This window comes from Narcine bancroftii, chromosome 9 (assembly GCF_036971445.1).
Source record: "Narcine bancroftii isolate sNarBan1 chromosome 9, sNarBan1.hap1, whole genome shotgun sequence".
Lineage (NCBI taxonomy): Eukaryota > Metazoa > Chordata > Chondrichthyes > Torpediniformes > Narcinidae > Narcine > Narcine bancroftii.
The window spans coordinates 102,724,990-102,744,323 of NC_091477.1; the positions used below are offsets into that span (position 1 = coordinate 102,724,990).

General features: G+C 40.4%; 1 protein-coding gene across 4 annotated transcripts in view; it reads left to right on the plus strand.

The window, feature by feature from the left end:
• The window catches only part of clcn2c (chloride channel 2c), a 366,518-nt gene that overhangs the window by 325,555 nt on the left and 21,629 nt on the right, over nt 1-19,334 (plus strand). The window contains exons 20-21 of one of the 4 annotated variants that reach the window (XM_069897083.1): nt 3,567-3,620; nt 12,556-12,726. The exons of 1 other annotated variant lie outside the window; for it this stretch is intronic. In XM_069897083.1, coding sequence (XP_069753184.1) covers nt 3,567-3,620; nt 12,556-12,723 — 222 coding nt within the window. In that variant the 3' untranslated portion in view covers nt 12,724-12,726. Of the gene's footprint in view, nt 1-3,566; nt 3,621-12,555; nt 12,727-19,334 lie in introns of those variants that run through there. 2 more of the 4 variants (XM_069897081.1, XM_069897084.1) reach the window with 2 other exon arrangements.

The window sequence follows — 19,334 nt, forward strand, 5'->3', positions numbered from 1 at the left end:
CTCCCCTTGAGTTGTAAGTCTCCCCTTGAGTTGTAAGTCTCCCCTTGTGTTGTAAGTCTCCCCTTGTGTTGTAAGTCTCCCCTTGTGTTGTAAGTCTCCCCTTGTGTTGTAAGTCTCCCCTTGTGTTGTAAGTCTCCCCTTGTGTTGTAAGTCTCCCCTTGAGTTGTAAGTCTCCCCTTGAGTTGTAAGTCTCCCCTTGTGTTGTAAGTCTCCCCTTGTGTTGTAAGTCTCCCCTTGTGTTGTAAGTCTCCCCTTGTGTTGTAAGTCTCCCCTTGAGTTGTAAGTCTCCCCTTGAGTTGTAAGTCTCCCCTTGTGTTGTAAGTCTCCCCTTGAGTTGTAAGTCTCCCCTTGTGTTGTAAGGCTCCCCTTGTGTTGTAAGTCTCCCCTTGAGTTGTAAGTCTCCCCTTGTGTTGTAAGTCTCCCCTTGAGTTGTAAGTCTCCCCTTGAGTTGTAAGTCTCCCCTTGTGTTGTAAGGCTCCCCTTGTGTTGTAAGTCTCCCCTTGTGTTGTAAGGCTCCCCTTGTGTTGTAAGTCTCCCCTTGTGTTGTAAGTCTCCCCTTGTGTTGTAAGTCTCCCCTTGTGTTGTAAGTCTCCCCTTGTGTTGTAAGTCTCCCCTTGTGTTGTAAGTCTCCCCTTGAGTTGTAAGTCTCCCCTTGTGTTGTAAGGCTCCCCTTGTGTTGTAAGGCTCCCCTTGAGTTGTAAGTCTCCCCTTGAGTTGTAAGTCTCCCCTTGAGTTGTAAGTCTCCCCTTGAGTTGTAAGTCTCCCCTTGAGTTGTAAGTCTCCCCTTGTGTTGTAAGGCTCCCCTTGTGTTGTAAGTTTCCCCTTGTGTTGTAAGTCTCCCCTTGTGTTGTAAGTCTCCCCTTGTGTTGTAAGTCTCCCCTTGAGTTGTAAGTCTCCCCTTGTGTTGTAAGTCTCCCCTTGTGTTGTAAGTTGTGCTGCAAATTTGATTGTTTTTCTTCCTATTGTACATTCAGTAGACTTGTTCTGCAATTTTACTATTTCATGATTAAAGCTTTTCATATAATATAAATAATCAGTACATATTGGAATATAATTTTATTGTTTATTTTATCATTTAACATAATTCTCAGCAAATCTACAGAAAAATGTCTTTATGCCTGATTCAGTTCATAGTATAAGTGATATTAACTGACAGACATGTTTAAACCATATTTTAATGACTGGATGGTTTCACTTTGGTGCACTAAAACTCTAACTGTTATTGTGGATGTTTGCTGGTGTAATATTATAGCCAGGACTCCCTTTGTATTTTACCATATTCAAATACTGTAGAACTAATTTTTAAGTTTGTTGTTACAATAAAACTTTGATTTAAATGATACCAACTAGAAACTGTAATCCAGCTATAAAGTACATGCCCACTAATCCTTGTGAGTGATAATGCAGGCAGATAACATGATTACGGTGGATATGGAAAAATGGCCTTCATTCGTCAGGGCATTGAATGCAGAAGTAGGGAGGTAATGTTTCAATTTTGGTCAGACCTCAGCTGGAATACTGCATTTCTGGTCACTTTGCTATGAGAAAAATGTGATTGTACTGGGGCAGATGCCAAGGAAATTCACCACATGTTGCCTGGAAAGGAGCAGTTCAGTTATGAGGAGAGACTGGAGAATCTGGATATGTTCTCCTTGGGGGTGAGGAGGTGAAGAAGGGACATGATTGAAATATGTAAAGACAGTAGACTTCTCCCAAGTGGAAGACAAGACACAGGAGAAGATATTTAAAGGGGATTCAAGGGGTTCTTCTTCACCAGAGAATGCTAGGTACATGAAATACACTACCTGGGAGTAGTTAAAGCTGGGTTACTGACAGCATTTGTAAAGTATTGAGAAGACCCCTTGAATTGCTTAGGCTATGAACCAAATGCTAGACAATGGGATCAAACTGCCCACTGGTTGGCATCGATAAATTGAGCCAAATAGCTTGTTTCCATGCCGTATGATTCTATGAAAAGATGTTTCGCACCGTGCTCTGCAGGGAACCCACACTAATTTTGTGTGAGGCCCTGGCTCAGAGGTACGTCTGGCCTCAAGTGCCAAAGCGTGGCATATAGTAGAATTGACTTCAAACAATGAAACTCCATGATTTCCTATCCTTGCGTGGAGAAAAAAGGAAGAGTTGGGGATCAGGTGGTCACAGGTAATAGAGGAGATGCAAAAATAAAGAAAGCAAATTGATCAGAGTAGAAATAGATCCCACGATGAAGAGAAAGGAGAGATATGGAGTTGAATGGGGATTGTGGAGTGCGGCACTTGGTTAGCAAGAGCTGTTTGGAAGGATGTTAGAAATCAGGGAAAGTGCTCTGTTCAGGAGTTGACATTTTGGAGGTGGATGGGGTTGGGAGTTGATGGGCGGCAATAGAGAAGGTTATCAGAAAGGCTGTGGAGATGATCTGAGTGTGTTTAGTGATTTGGGAAGACAAAAGTAAGATAGGTTGATTACCAGAAGGATCGAACTAAGTTGGGAAAGGATTGGTCAGGGGGTTGTTGCTGAAATCATCAGGGGACCTTGGATGCTGTCACCATGGGAACTACATGGTGTAATCAGTAATGAAGAAACAACAAGATTTCAAACTCCATGGCAACTAACTACAGCTTAGTTGATTCCTTTATTTACAAACACTAAAGCTGACCTCAGTCCTCTTGGGTTAGGGTTTGAGGTCTGCACCAAACCTGGGTCATCAACAAGAAGATAAATAATACATTTTTTGAATGATGGTCCTCTGCAGGCTCTGGAATTGATTTCCAGCATCAATGATATTGAGGAGTTATTGGAGAAACTAGACACAACTAGAATAAGAAAAATAATTATGTACTTCTTATTCTGGGTCAAGACAGAACAACGTTTACTCCAATGACTTGCTTCTGGATGCACTTTTCCACAAATAAAGTGGTAGGATTGATGGGATTCAAGGAACAAGAATGTCACTGTTAAGATGTTGATATCACAGGTTAACACATTTCCAGTGAATGAAATGTGACTTTCACATTGCATGATGTTGCTCTAAATTTTTCCTTTAACGTGAAGAAATGCAGTAAGCAAATTATTGAAAATTCTGTGAATTAATGTGCTGCCTTGATAAAATTACCGTGCATGAAGGCAGTTAGTGAGTGACAATGAAGAGCTCTATTCACTCCTCCTCATGCAGAGTGCCAAGCTTATAGTATGTAATAAATCTCCTGGGCTGCTATATTTGTACCATATCTGTCAAGTTTCATAAATTGTAGCTGAACAGCCAACAGATTCTTTTGTGACATCCTGTCATATTTTGACAACCTCCAACGACATGAGGCGTCAGCAAGTGCATCACTACTGAGCACTGAAGCTTTTTTTTGTGTGGGGGGGCACAGTAGATTATCATGAAATAACTGTTAAAATTATGATTAGGAGGTGGGAGAGGAAAAGACTTGAAAATGTTAATTGTTACAACAAATCACCTTTTGACTGAAAATGTTGCAGATAATTTTAAGGCAGATGCAAGGCTTCACCTCTGAATTTCTTGCACGTGTTGTATAACCTGAATTATCCTCTTTCTATTAAAGAATCAGGCAATGTCAGAACACAGAAAGTCGAAACGTGTTCGAATATCTATAGTGGTAAGTGAGGAAATGACATGCGGCCAACCCATTATCATCAATATATAACCGCATTGTCTGATCAAAATTAATACAGAATTCTGATTTGTTCAGAGCATCATGCAAATCCATTTAAATTTTATCCTATGAGCTCAGAAAGGAAATAACTGGACACGGCTGCACTTTTGGAAGCAATTTTGGGACATCGTTGTTTAATGACACAAGGTGTTTTTTTTTAATGCTGCACTGTGGAGAAGTTGTCCCATCTGCAGAACATGCTGTAACTTCAGACTATAAATCTTCAAAAAACCTTTTTTTTTTATAATATATTCATATGCTTTAAAAAAATGACTGATGTGTTCACCAAAATCTGCGTGAACACCATCAGAAAAATTGAATTATTTCTGTAAAGTTCAATGCAAATATGGTCAATTTTGGGAAATTTAAATGCAGTGCATTTACCCTTTTGTTGATCAACTTTTTGCATGAAAGTTGGTGTTTGTCACCTTGCCTAAATCTCACGGAGAGAGTTATGAATACTGCAAAACACAACACAGTGCCTGAGAATGTCGATTAATCATAATGTCCAAATGTTACAGCAGTTATAGATTATCATTGGACTGCAGAAATTGGTTGTCAGTTTGCTAATCTACATCAGCCCAGTGATAATGGCACGTAATATATTTCAACAACCATCAAACAGGTTAGCCAGCCAATCTGAGGGCACCTAATTTAATAGAAGATGTGTGTCTACTGGAAAAGTATTCTCTTTAGAGCTCATAGGATAACCTTTTCAATAAATACTTACAAACATGGAAATCATACCCATTCTGAAAGAGATATTTTCTTCAGCACTGCAGCAATATTTTGTCAAGAGGAACAATGCTGTTCAGCCCTGTAAGATTATCAATAGTAATTATGTTTGGCTGAACTGGGACTGTGACAGCATCAGCACTGAGATACCTGTTGTCTTCGGTAGAGCTGCCTGTTGAAATGCTAATGCTCCCATCTCAAATGAGCAAAAAAAAACAATCAATGTTGAGTAAATCCATTCAATTCAAAGGATAGTTTTGACAATGGCTGAATTGTCAATTTTTTAAAATCTGATTTATGCTTGATTTTTTTTCCCCCCTTAAATCAAATATTTACATCTCATTACTAATCTGTTTTGATTCCATTTGGCTCTGATAACTTAAATTATTCAGCGTTCATGTATTTTGTATGTTGACAAAGTGTTGGTGCTCTTTCTGATTCTGCTGCTTTCTAGCCACCATATCTCACTACCATGCTTTCCCATGTGGCACAGGAACTGAGTTGTCCAGGTGGTTGTTCTGCCATTCTTTGATAAACCACTGAGTGTCTTTCATGGCAATGAGTATTGACCATTTTACCTTGCTACTTTTTGCCATCTGCACTGAAGGACTTCAGTGCTGCACCATGCTCGAAACAACAAGTCACTAACACCTTATCAGAGTTGTGTTTCATCTTGGCTACAGTGGTTTGTAGTTGCAGTTAGGTTTTGGTGCATTAGCCTTTGCCTTCACACACGGAACAAATCAACGTCAAATGTCAAACAGAAAATACTAAAAACACTCAGCAGGTCAGTTGAGGGCATTTCAGGGCAACTTCATTTCATCAGCATTGAGAAGTTTGACCAGAGTAAACTTTAAAATGTAAAGTGGAGGAGGAAGAAGAAAACAGAAGGGAAGGCCTCTAATAGGGTTTTTACTCAGAGTGTTGTGGAGGCTGAAACATTAGGGGCATTTAAGAAATTCTTAGACAAGTACATGGATGAAAGAAAAATAGAGGGTTACAAGGTAGAAAGGGTTTAGCATTTTTTTTGGTAGGTATATACAAATCAGCACAACTTTGAGGACCAAAGGGTCTGTACTGTGCTATTCTGTGTTCTGGGGGGAACGACAGGAGAGATTAAATGTCCAAGGAGGGTGGAAGATGAAAAATAACAAGAAAAGCAGTGCTGCATCTATGGAATGTTATAGGAAACTATTTACTCATGTTAAAAGGGTTTTGATGAGATGAGAAGCTTCAAGGATAGATTTGATGGGACAATATCAGGATTGGGAAAAATTCTGTGATCGCGCAGGCCCAGCCACAAATTTGTACTACAATGGCTTAGGTGACATTTATGCTGTTATGTGGGGCTTGTTGCCAAGAGACTGGCACCAGGACAATGGAATCCTTCATTGAGCCAGAAGGGAAATCAAGAATTCTGCATCTTGACTGGAGGGTTCAAAATGTCAAAAGAGTGTGAAATATCTACTAGTATACAGGATAGATTGTAGTTAATAAATTCAGCGCAAAAGAATGTTCGACGAATAATTGTGTGCAACATTTGTGATAAAGCCATCAGCAGCAAGCAATGTTCTCCTGAACTGCTCAACTAATTTCACAGTAAGACATGACAACTCTCGTCACACCTTTAAATTTGTGATCAGCTTGTCATATGGATTTTGTTTCCTCTTGTATCTTTTAAAGAAGATGGTGTGACTGAGAGATGAACAAAACCATCTCAAAAGATAGTTTCAAAATCAATAGGACATTCCCTGGGCTTCTCTCTTCTCACTGGAAGAATAATAATAATAAATTTATTGCTACGTATATTGTACAATATACACTTGTGCACTGAGATTTTTGCTGCAGCCAGATACTTCACTCAATTAAAGCTACAATAGTGTACCTGAATATAATAAATGAGAAGTTACATAATGAAAAGTCAGTTACCATATTGCAAGGACAAAAAATGGTCATGTAATGATGGAGACAGTCCATTTTATGATTAGTGTAGTAAGCGTGGGTCGGGGAGGGGGGTGGTTTCAAGAGCCTGAATGTGCTGGTCTTCAGAATTACTTCTGTACCTTCTTCTCTGGCACATATTGAAGCTGTGCAGATGTGACCAAGTCTGCTGCTTAATTTTTCCAATCAACTGTCATTCTAATCTGAACCAATTTGATGAATTACAATTTCTGAAGTTGCCAAATGGATTTAGCATTCTGACTTTGAACAATTGAGGGAAAAAATTTAGCGTTTGACAAGGTCCTGCAGTGTAGCTGGTCCAGAAGATCAGAACACATGGGATCCAGGGTAAACTGGCCAATTGAATACAGAATTGGCTTGATGATAGGAGTCAGAGGGTAGTAGCGGAGAATTGTCTCTCAGATTGATGGCCACAGGGATCGGTGTTGTTTGTCATCTATTCTGTGCACAGTAAATGGTAGGGGCCTGGAGAATATTGTAGCACACTAAGACTTGGGGATCCAGGTGCATAGATCCATGTAAGGGGTTACAAAGGTAGACAAAGTGTCTGCCTGTGCCACCCCTTACATAGAACTTGCCTTCATCGGTCAGGGCACTGAGTACAGGAGAAATGATGAGATATTGTAACTGTACAAAGCATTGATGACACCACATGGAGTATTGTGCACAGTTTGGTCATCCAGATGCAAGAAAGATATCATTAAAATGGAAAGAGTGCAGAAATTATTCATAAGAATGTTGTCAGGACTGATCGGCTTGAATTTTGAGTTGAATATTTTAAAAATTGGGACATACAGCTTGTTAACCAATCCTTTCAGCTCACGAGCTTGTGCTGCCAAATTGCACTCAATTGACCAACAATCCCGGTTCATTTTGGAGGGTGGGAGGAAACCGGAGCACCTGGAGGAAACCCACATAGGCACAAGGAGAAGGTACAAGCTCCTTACAGCGAACCTGGATCGCTGGTGCTGTGACAGCCTTGTGCTCTGGAATTTGACCTGAGAGTTGTCACCTTCATACCAGGCATTGATGCAGCCAGCCAGAATGCTATCCACAGTACACCTGTAGAAGTTTACAAGAGTCTTCAGTGACAGACCAAACCACCTCAGACACCTCACAAAATATAGCCACTGGTGAACATTCTTTGTGATTGTATCAATGTGGAGGCTCCAGGACAGATCCTTGGAGATGCTGACACCCAGGAATTTGTTGACCTTCTCCACTACTGAGCCCTCAATGAGGACTGGTTCATGTTCCCCTGACTTCCTCCTGAAGTCCACAATCATCTCCTTGGTTTTGCTGACGTTGAGTGCAAGGTTGTTGCTGTTACACCATTCAACGAACTGATCTATCTCCCTCCTGCAGGCTTCCTCAATGAAGTTTGTGATTCTGCCAACAACTGTGATGTCATCGGCAAACTTGTAGAAGGCATGGGAATATTGCCTGGCCACACAGCCATGGGTGTATAATGAGTAGAGCAGTGGGCTAACCACGCGGTGCGTCTTGGGGATTAAAATGGTTCTGCAGTAGAATGGAAAAGACTGGCTCTAGTTATTACCCCAGAAATCAGACCTCCAGAACAGGAAAAATCTCCTGAAAGAGGGTTAGGGTGGGGCAGGGGGGGGGGTAGGTGGAGGAAAGTTGTTATCTACTTTCCAGGGCTATTTGTATCACAATCTGTTGTTGAGAAATGTAACAGTAATGACACATTTTGAATTGTGTCATTACCAGAGTTAATATGGGAATGACATTAACTTAGATTTAGGTTTATTTATTATTGGCATGTGTACTACAATACCATGAAAACCTTTCTAGTGTGTGCCTTTGGAGACGGTGAGTGGTCAAGGATCACGAAGCCTTCTCTGATGTAGTCCACCATCCCAAATGCCAAGCTCCAGCCCCCATATCCAGCTGCTTGCTCTCTCCCTCTCACCACCTCGACCACCACTTCCCAAAGGCCATCTGCGCTTGAAGCCTGAGGGGAGGCCATCTCTCCATCTCACCTCCTCAACCCCAGATTCCCATTGGCCCCTGCAGCCTGGTGAAGGCCTTTTGGTCTTTGAGCCCAAGAGCAAGCCTCCAGCCACATTGGCTGCAGCAACTCGTCAGCTCCGACGGAAGCTTCACCGGCAGCAGCATCTTTACGCCTGAACCTGGCTGACCCTGTGGATCACTTCACTCAAACATCTGAGGCTTGCCTGCTTCTCCACTAGTCCCGCCACCACCATTATCTTCCTGACTCAGTGCCCCCTGGATAGAAGGCGGGATCGCGGAGTGCTGCTGTGGACCCATTCCAGGAGTCCATAATATATGTTATTCCTTTGCTACTTTGTTAGGGTTAGCTCCTCAGTTTCAGTCAAATTGTTCCTGCTTTTTTTAAGCAACTGTAGTTTTAACCCACCTGCTTGCCAGGAGTAGCCTCGAGGCATAGATCTTTAAAAGGTCAGCTGAAGGAATGGCTCCAGACTCTCATTTAAAGACCAGGAATATTCAGCATCCAAAATGCTTTTATTTCACTGCATCATTAAGAGGGCTCCTGTTTCTCCCTGGCATCAGATCTAAGGCAGGATCATATCAAAAATGACGCACAGTAGAATCAAGCGGACAGCCAGCACGAATACCCTTTGGCAAAGTATTTCCAAGGGAAAATAGCTATATGTGTACTGAATTATTTAGGGATAAGCTGCAATGTTTGCCAGTTCATCGTGCAAATTGCTATAATTGTCACTGACTCTTGCTAGACCTGAAATACACATCATGAATAAAGAGTGAAACAACATCTATGCCAGAATATATTGTTCATTTCCACATCGCAGTCAATGGAAAGAAAAATGTGTGTAAACAAGGTTGGAATTAGTGGTAGGTAGGTGATCAAATATATTCTACATTTTATTTCAACAAGAAGCTTAGTTGTGTTTTGGTCACAAAGATCTTGCAGTCTTGGACTGAACTTAGGATTTTGGGAGACCTCAAAATGTCACTGAGCATTAGGTTATTTGTACAATAACTCCAGTCCAGACTGGGGCACTTCACTGAATCAAGGAGATCCAATATATGGCGCCTGCATCTGGCTTCATGTACTGTATTGAAATTACACCCATAATATCCTCTTAACCTTTCTCGTATAGTTCAATTTACTATTTTATTAATATTAAAGTCAAATTATTCTCCAAACTTTGCTGAGTAATGCTGTGAAATCTTATTCAAAAATATTAAATCCTGTTAGCACCAATTAAATATCCTGAGGTTTCTGCGGCTCATTTTAATTTTTTTTTAAATTTAGACATGCAGCACAGTAGCAGACCCTTCTGGCCCATGAACCCGTACTGACCAAATACCCCAATTAACCTACAACCCCCTAACATTTTAAATGGTGGGAGGAAACTGGAGCACCTGGAGGAAACCCACTCTGACATGGATACAAACTCCTTACAGACAGCACTTGATTCGAACCCGGATCGCTGGCGCTGTAAAAGTGTTTCGCTAACCGTGCTGTCCTAGTGAAAGGTGTTGACTTGCTTTTTGTTCTTTGTCCCACATAAGGTATGCATTATACTTGGAGAACTGGTTAAATTACTGTACAAGTAAAAATTGAGCCAGATGAAGGTGGTGTGGTCTGCTTTCTTTAGAAACAAACTAGCCCGTGGCAGAAATCTTGCTTTTCTATCTTTATTCACATATGGCAATCATGTTGGTCATCTTAGGATATTGATCATGAGTTTATTGTCATGTACATATGCACTGAAATTTGCACTCGTCTCAGTAAATTAAATTAATAAACAATAATTATGAAAGATAGATAATAAATACAGTTACAGCAGTGCAAGAAGTAAGATGGTATTTCAATTTTGCAGGCAGGCATTTTCATGGTGCCTGAGTAGTTTATGAATGGTTGAATAAAGGGAAGTTCACGAGTCTGATTGCTGTTGAAAAGAAATCGCTTTTGAACCTGAAGGAAGTGGTTTTCAGGCTTCTGTATCTTCTGCCCAAAGGTTGCAGTGAGAAGAGCTTGTGACCAGGCTGATGGGGTTCCTTTATGATACTGGCTGTCTTCTTGAGGCTATGCCTTGCATAGACATCTTCAGTGTATGGGAGCCTGTGCCCTTGGCTATTTTTGCTTTTGTGTCCTTGGGCACTCAATCTACCACAAATGCAGCCAATCTGTATATTTTCCATAATAGAAGTTTGATAAGGGTATCACAATACGAAAGGGTGAATAAAACAGACCCAAAATGTGAAGAAGTGGTACAGCCCTGAATCTGGCTGACATCACTTTTCAAGTTTGGTCTCAGTGGAGAAATCAAACAGCAAATGAGAGAGGCTAATAAAGGAAGATCCAGAGAAGGGGAGCGGAGGATTGATGAGTTGCCAGCCATGCTACAGACAGGACAGCCATTCGAACCTTGACATGTGAAGGGTGCTAACATTTAGAGATGGATTCAACTTGAAAAAGTTAACTTGTTTTCCACACACGCTGCCTGAACTGCTAAGTAGTTCCAACATGTTTTTATTTAAGCTTTGTAGCATTACGTTTTTTTTTTAGTTTTCATGTAAGCATTTAGCATCTTACACAGCAGTTATACTTCTCCTGGTGAAACCGTGTAATCAACTTGATAGGTCTGAACTGATGCTCTAGTCGTTCTAGAGAATTCAAGTCAGAAATTTAATACAGACATAAACACAGCCATTTCATTGGTCATACATTCTGAGCTTGGTCTAATTTAAATTTTAATTAGTATTATTTTTTAATAAATGGTTTGGATTGCCGTCCTGCCTGCAGCACAGCTGGCAACTCATCGATCCTCCTCTCCCCATCTCCGGACCTTCTTTTATTTAGCCTCTTTCACTTGCTGCTTGGTTTCTCCACTGAAACCAAAACTGCATGCATCCTTCAAATTGCAGACACCTTAGATGTCACTATGGGGTTGTGCAGTGGGGCACTCCCAGATCTTCCCACTAGTGGATCCTTCCAGGTATCAATGTGATGCTTGTCGAAGCATGCCATTGTTGTACCTTATTCATTTGCAATTCTTGAATTTCATATTTTGGATTTGGCCAAAATGCAATCTGACATCGAAATATCAAGCACCTACTGGAGCATGAAATTGGCTTGGCAGTGAATACGTCTAGGGCAGTGCAGCTCAGCATCCAGAGTATGACAAGCTCTGGAGATCCCTTGGTCAGTGTAGATGCTTGTCAAAGAGGGTAAATGCACATGGGAACTGAGAGTCAAAAGTCATAGACTAAGGTTAGAGGGGCTTTCCTGATGGAGGATTATCCAGCTGCACACAACTGGCAGAATAACAGCTAGTCATGGCTATAGCTGGCTGCAGTATTCCAGCTTGTAGAGCTAGCAGAGGGAAAAGAATGCCAGTGTTTAATCCTGTGTAGAGGGTGTGCAAATACAAATAGAAGCAGAATATTCAGGAGGTCAGGGAGAGTCTGTGGAGAGAGAAACTGTGTTGATGTTTCAGGCTGAATCTCTTCATCAGAACCAGGAGGAGAGAGGGATAAGCAAGTTTTAAGACACCTAGCAAGTTGAAAAAGTGAAAGGAAAGATGTGTGATAGGGTAGAAAGACTACATGCTCAAACAATGATGAAGAAATAGAATTAGAATAAGATAAATAAAGAGAAAAATGATAGGCTTGAAGAAGATGCAAGTAGTTTGAGCTGACCCTTTATGTAAAATTGCAAATGGAAAATTATTAGTGCTGTGAAACAGAAACTGGAAATGCAATTTTCTATAATTTTGAACCAATCAATCATTTCTGAGCCCCAAAGGCTCTAATGTGGTGACCTGGAAAATAAACTACAGTTCATAAACTTGAGATTCATTAGATAAGAATAGTTGGCTGAAGACAGGTCAGAGCAGGAGTGAGATAGGGAATTGGCATGACTAATTCCCCCCTCCCCTCCCCCTCCCCCCACTGATGATGCTCAACTCACTCAACTCCACCAGCAGATGATTTGTACTCCAGATTCTACATCTCGTATGTCTCTCTAGTAATTTAAAAAAAAGCCTGGACTGACAATGCAGAGACTCAAGTTCAAGTTCTGTCATTGCAGCTATCGAACTTAAACTTAGTTGAAACCTCAGAATTAGAAACAAGCCTATCAGTTATATCGGTGACTACAAAATGACTGGATTGTCCTAAAAATCTATTTTGCATGTTTTTCAAGGGAGGAAGATTTCATCCTTACCTAGTCAGCCAATATGTGACTCCAGGCTACCTGGGCATGACTCTTCAGTGCTCCATTATACAGACCTGCCGCTCATCTCAAAGACAATTTGGAAGGGCAATAAATTCTGTTCTTGCAATCTATTTCCAGATCCTGAAATGTGTGTAAATAAAACAGCAATTGGCACTTAACGTAGCTTGGGTATCACATTGTAACTTGTCCTTTATGTTGTTGAAGTTTTACTGCATTCAAATGTAAACTACATTGTTACCTGAGGAGATTGCACAACATTGCTCAATGCAGCAGGCTGCAGTTTTTTTCTTTAAATAACAGCACATGTTTTGATATCATTCACAAAGGATGGATTTTAAAAAGATTTTGTATGACATTGAAACTCCCCATCACTTTTTTAAAATTTAAATTTAAATCTAGTCATAGACCATGTTAACAAGCCATTTCAGCCCACGAGTCGGTGATTTATGCCACCCAATTTACACCTAATTATCTAATTACGTTTCGAACATTGGGAGGAAACTGGAGCCCTCGGGGAAAATCCACGCAGACCCGGGAACAACGTACATACAGACAGCATCTGTATTTGTCTCCATACAGACGGCGTGGGATTTGAACCACCATCCCAATCATTGGCAGTGTAAAGGCATTGTGCTAACTGCTATGCCAACTGTTCTCTTGACATCCTTGTTTTTAGACACGTCTCAAAGTAGCTTATCCTTTTTTTCTTGATTTCCTCTTCAAAGTATTTCATGTATTTGGCAAAAGTACAATCAACTTTATGAAATATGACGTTCACATACCGTGGATATAAAATACAGGTCCAAAATTAGTCCTAGAAATATTTATTATTTGGAAGTTCACAGTATTAATTTCACAGCAAAGATTACTTTTTGAATAATATGTCTTATCTGAAAGGTTTTCCAGCAACTTTATGAAAAACCACCCGGTCTTTCATTTGTGGGTTAGAATTTAGTTATTGAAAAATAAAAAGCATGAACGAGCTCAAAAATGGAGCACTGTGTACAGTTCTGGTTGCTATCAGACAGGAAGAATTTGAATGCACTGGAGAGAATGAGGTAGAGAATTTTGAGGATCATGAGAAGAGACTGATCAGACTTGTTTTCTTTGGAGCAATTAGAAGAGGATTAGAGCATGATACAGGAATTTTTTTGGCCAAGACATCAAGAAATTGATGACCATCCCCCAACCTCTCACTCCCCAACCATCATCAACTCCATCTACGCTTCATACTGCCTCGGAAAAGTGCTAGTGTGTTTTTTTTTTAAACTCCATCCATGCTCCCTTCACCCTCCTCCGTTAGGAAGAAGAGTCATGGCATGAAATCACACACCACCAATTTCAAGGAGAGTTTATTTCCCGGCATTGGTAAAATAACGTGACTTCAGCCCTGAACTAATTTGTGTACTCTGCTTCACTTGTGTGGGATGTTTAGCTGGATTGCTTGCAAAGGAGATTTTCTCACTGTATCTTGTACATGTGACAATGGACTTGAAACTTAACAGAGTAATTGATAACCAGGAAACATTGATAATTGATGAATATCATAAAATATTTTCCATCCAAAGTGTGGTGGAGATCTGGAACTCATGGTCTGAAATATGGGTGGATACTAAAACTCTCATTACATTTAAAAGGATCCTGAATGAGTTCATGAAGGTTCTAATCAATAGCCTGGGTATGCGGAGATGCAATAATCTTACCTATTCCTCCCATCTCCTTCTTGGAAACCTTGAATCACCTTTTTTTAAATCTTTTTTAGAGTTTATACATTCTCTCCTTGTCTGCGTGGGTTTCCTCCAGGGGCATCGGTTTCCTTCCACCCTTGAAAAAATCTACCGGGGTTGTAGGTCAGTTGGGTGTAATTGGGTGGCATGGGCTCATGGGCCAAAAGGGCCTGTTATCTGCTACATGTCTAAATTTAATTAAATCTCTTTCCTAGTTCTTTCTCTGAACCAAAACTCTTTCAACAGATGCTTCCCAAGGAGGTGAATGTTTCCAGCATTTTCTGTTTCTAAACCTAAATTGATCCAAGGCCTCTAAAGTCATGCTTGGCTAAGCTGCACCCTCTTCAGTCCTCTGCTATGTTTGAGCTTTTACAAGGAGTCTCTAGATTTCTGAGAAGAAGCAGCAACTTTTTTTTTTTGCCCCATTTCCTGAATGAGTCAAAATCTTTGGCAGGCAGCATGGGAGATCCAAGCTCATGATTCAACTAAGCGGAATTACTTGTCGGCACAGTTTGTCTAAGCTTCTCATCGATACTCAGGCATTTCTTTGCTGGAGTTCCAGAAAAAGTAAATACATTTTATTTGCCACGCTGCCAGCTGGTAGTGTAAATATTTTGAATAAATAGAGAGAAGCACATTGTCTAAATGGCAGATTGTGCTTGTAAAGACTTCTTACAGAGGAAGCTTCTTCAGGAAAATTGAAGTCAAAAATTTCATCATTCATCAAAAGCTTTTCTTCATCCAGAAATAGTCAAGGTGAGGAATGTCAATCCTGGAGAATGAGTGAAGCTTATCACAAACACATTCTGGCCTGGAAGGAAACGAAAGTAGTGGATTTCTTCCACAGACAAATTTCACTTAATTAGCTTCATTCTGGATGATTTACCAAAATCAGAAATCAGACAATGTGCTATCTTTTATTTGTGGGTCATTCCTTTGCCTTCACAAAGAACAAATGTTTGTCTATTGCTCAGTTCTTGGCAATGTAAACCAATAAATTCATAAAGGCATAGAACATTACAGCACAGAAGGAGGGCTCTTCAGCCCTTCTAGTCTGCAAAACCATTTTTGTTGCCTAGTCCCACTGACCAGCACCCAGACCATATCCCTCCGTCCCTCTCCCATCCATATTACTGTCCAAATTCCTCTTAAATTTTAAAATTGGCAAACTCTGCTTTATTCCATGTCTCTTTTGGCACCCTCTTCCTTTCACCATGTAGTCATTTCCCTTCAGCAGGACCTTTGGTGGTCTTGCTATCAGGCAATCACTTCCTTTTAGAACATGCTTCATTTATTCTAGGAAAAGGAAATTCTGCTGGTTTTAAAACTCCCCAAAATTCATAAACTATGACAGCAGGACTAGAGAATCCCCGACATTCATTACTATTATTAGAACACTTGACAATAAATAACTCAGTTCCCTTTTATAAGCTGTTTGACCTCTAAGATATTTAATTTTAGAGGCCATGAATCCGAGCTCCACTGATTATACTCAATCTGAAGAATTTAACTTAAAACAGTGATCATCCACATTGGTAAGCAAGGTAAAGAAAATTTTTCAAGAGTGTGTTGCATGCTTCATCCAGCAATGAAATTATTCTGGGCTTAGCTTTATGAGCTGTGTAAGAGTTTTCCCAGCAGTGTGTTGCCTCATAACTCTGGTCGTCTGTCACAGATTAGATTATGGAGCTGTGGGCAATGGTGTAGTTACAGTCAATCCAAATTAAAATCAAAGTTTTGAACTAACCTCCCACAGAAACCTTGAAGGTTTATTAATTCTACTGCTAATGCTTTCAATTTAATGCTGAAACGATACAATACATTTGAGAATTTGCCTAGAAGAAATGGTATCAGTGGCTGGGCTCCAGGTGTGACAAGGGTTGCTAAAATCTCACCTGATGTGGGTTTTGTGCATTTGGGAAGAAAGTGCCATATATTTTGGCATATAGATATATATATCTATATAGATATATATATAATCGAGTCGTGAAACCTGAAAAAAATTTTTTTTTTTAAAAAAAGAAAATAAGGGCTGACTTATACTCCCTATATACTTTTGAGACCTTAAATTCAGCGCAAAATCCAATCCACACCAATCCAGCAATCCGATGTGGCGTTTGCAGTGTTCTTTAGGTAGTAAAGATAAAGATTACATAACCAACAATTCGGGCTTGAGCCCTTCATCAAGGTATGAAGAAATGGAGGCAGGTGCATGAACAAAATGGTGATGGGAAGGGGAAGGGGAGGGCCACAGGCCATAAGTGGATATGAGTGGGATGGCATGAGAAAAAAAACCAGAGGTGATAGGGGAACAGGATGTGTACATGGATATGAGGGTTATGGGCGGAGAGTGGGAGGGGGGAACTAGTGGAGTTGTTCAAGTGATCCGGCGCGGACTCGAAGGGCCTATATTGCCTGTTTCCGCGCTGTAAACTGTTATATGGTTATATGGTCATATTGGTATAAGTTGACCCATGAAAAGCAGATTTGGTGTATAAATCGACCCTTCAAAAACCAAAAAAAAGCTCAACTGCGACAGATTTTCATTGATATTTTTATTGAAAACAACAGCACAATTAGAACCGTTCAAAATCACTCTCGTCGTCTGAAAATAACACAATTAGAACCCTTCAAAATCACTCTCGCTATCATCGTCTAAGGCAAAGATGGCGGCAAACACATCCATGCTCTCACTGTTTAAGGAGTCATCGTATGGGTCCTAGTCTGTATCTGTTGAGGCAGTCTCATCTTTGACGTCAGTGTCCCACAATAAATCATCTTCTGTGCCATCAATTGCGTGAGATACCGCACTTTTTAAATGGTTATATCACATTCTCTAATTTTGTCCCATGCCTTGAGCATGAAGTTACACAGCATATCAAGTGATGCAGCGCGCATTGCCCTGCCTTTTGTAAATTACTTTTCTGCACTTGACATCCATGGATTCCATTCCTTGTGCACATGGTCTTTGAATTACTTGTTCAATATAGATGTGAAACCACCCAGAATAACCGCCATGTAAGTATTATAGTGTTAATCTTCTTTTAGACTTCTCAATTAAGTGGCTATGAAACATATCCCAGACCAGCAAACTCTGTTCTTTGCATAGACACGTTGTCTATCCATAGTTTTACACCATCTTCATCCAGCCATGCACAAAAATACCTGCAGGGAATTTCATTTTAGGTTAAATTTTGCATTTGAACATTATCATGGATCTTAACTTCATCCTGTTGGCCATGCACGATAACCCCACAGTAAACCTGGTCCTTTCACGGCCTGTACTACTGGTTTGCACAGTTTTAACACTTTTCCATTCCACTGTTCTATTGCCTATTATGTCAAAATTCATGGGGGTTTTGTCCATGTTTCCAATATTTGCCAATGCAAACTGGTGCTTCTGCCAGTTACATATAATAAACTGGGGAAGGCTTTCAACTTTATATAACCATATAACTATATAACCATTTACGGAGCAGAAACAGGCCATGTTGGCCTTTCGAGTCCGCATCGGTTCACTGATTTTGTGTGCCCTCTTCAGGCATTGGTCCCGGTAGATCTTCATTCAATAACGATGGGCGAATTCAATTCAGGTGGAATCTTATTGAAATTGAAAGCAAGATTGTTGTCCTGGCACCACACAACCAGATTCTTGATCTCCATCCTGCCTTCTGACTCATGGTCATTAACTTGGATCTCCGAAAAATATGTTGCCAGTCTTTCACTGTAGTTTACTTAAAATCACAGACTTCTCTTTCTAATTCTGGTCCAATACTTTGCAGCCACCATACCACACAATGATATCAAGTAATTTTAGTCATTTCTGTGCAATTTTTGTTTTTTGGCATAATACCAGATTTTTCTTGTTCATGAAATGATTGCACCAGCCTTCTGTATCCTCAAAATCTTTACTGAAGTTTGGGTGCAACTTTGCCCACTGCAGTGCAACTGTTCTTATTTTATTTTGGGTGACTATGTAGCAATCTTGCCTCTGTTTTTGTACCCATTTTGCTATGTGATTTTCCAACTCTGGCCAATGAGTGATTCCTTTTCTCAAAGAACATTTTACCTTTTTGGTATTTTTCTTAAAGTCTCTTCTTTCTTCCTTCAATCTCTTACCAACTTCTCGTGCACATCCATTGCAGTTGTTGGTTTTCTTGGCCATTTCTATCACTTTCACCTTAAAACTCACTTCATACTTTCATTGCAAGTTGCGTTGTGACGATGGACCCTCCATGATAGCAATCACCTCCAGTCAATGCCCAGTAGATCAATCTGGACGAATCTTTGGGGGTCGACGTATACACCGCTCAGCAGCCCATTTCAGGCATTGCAATCTTTGGGGGTCGACTTGTACATTGGTCAACAGGCCAACTCAGGCATCCAGAAAATTGGGGTCGACTTGTATGCTGGATATACCATAAAATCCTTAAAATGAGGTTGAAAAATGGGGGTCAACTTGTCCACTGGTTGGCTTTTATGCTAAAATATACAGTAATGTAAATCACCAGTTAAAGATGAAGGTTCCATTCTTGTCATGTAATACTACATTTATAATGTAACATATATGAAATTCTTTAACTTTTGTCTACTGTAAGGCTGTTAAAGAGTTGCCACTTTGTCCAGTGCCCTTCACAGAAACTTACAGCACCTGGTGTTCCTCGGCAGTCTCCCCTCCAAGTACTGATTAGTCCTGTGCCTGCTTCACTTCTGAGATCAGACAATCCCTAGCATATTCAGGCTATTAAGTGCACCAGGGTTGACCATCTCCATATTTGGGACATGGCTTCTGTTGGTTTTGGATGTTGCAAAGCAACAAACACCATTTGTGGCACTGGTGAAATTCCACAATCCTGATACTGATGTGAAAGTATTTGGTGTTTCATACAGTGTGAAATGGACATGGATTCACCTTGCATCATAACGTTAGCACACGTCTTTGTGCTACCCAGTATGTGTCTGATCTCACCAGAAACCATAAATGAATCTATGTCCTCCTTTTTTAATCTAAATAAGCTC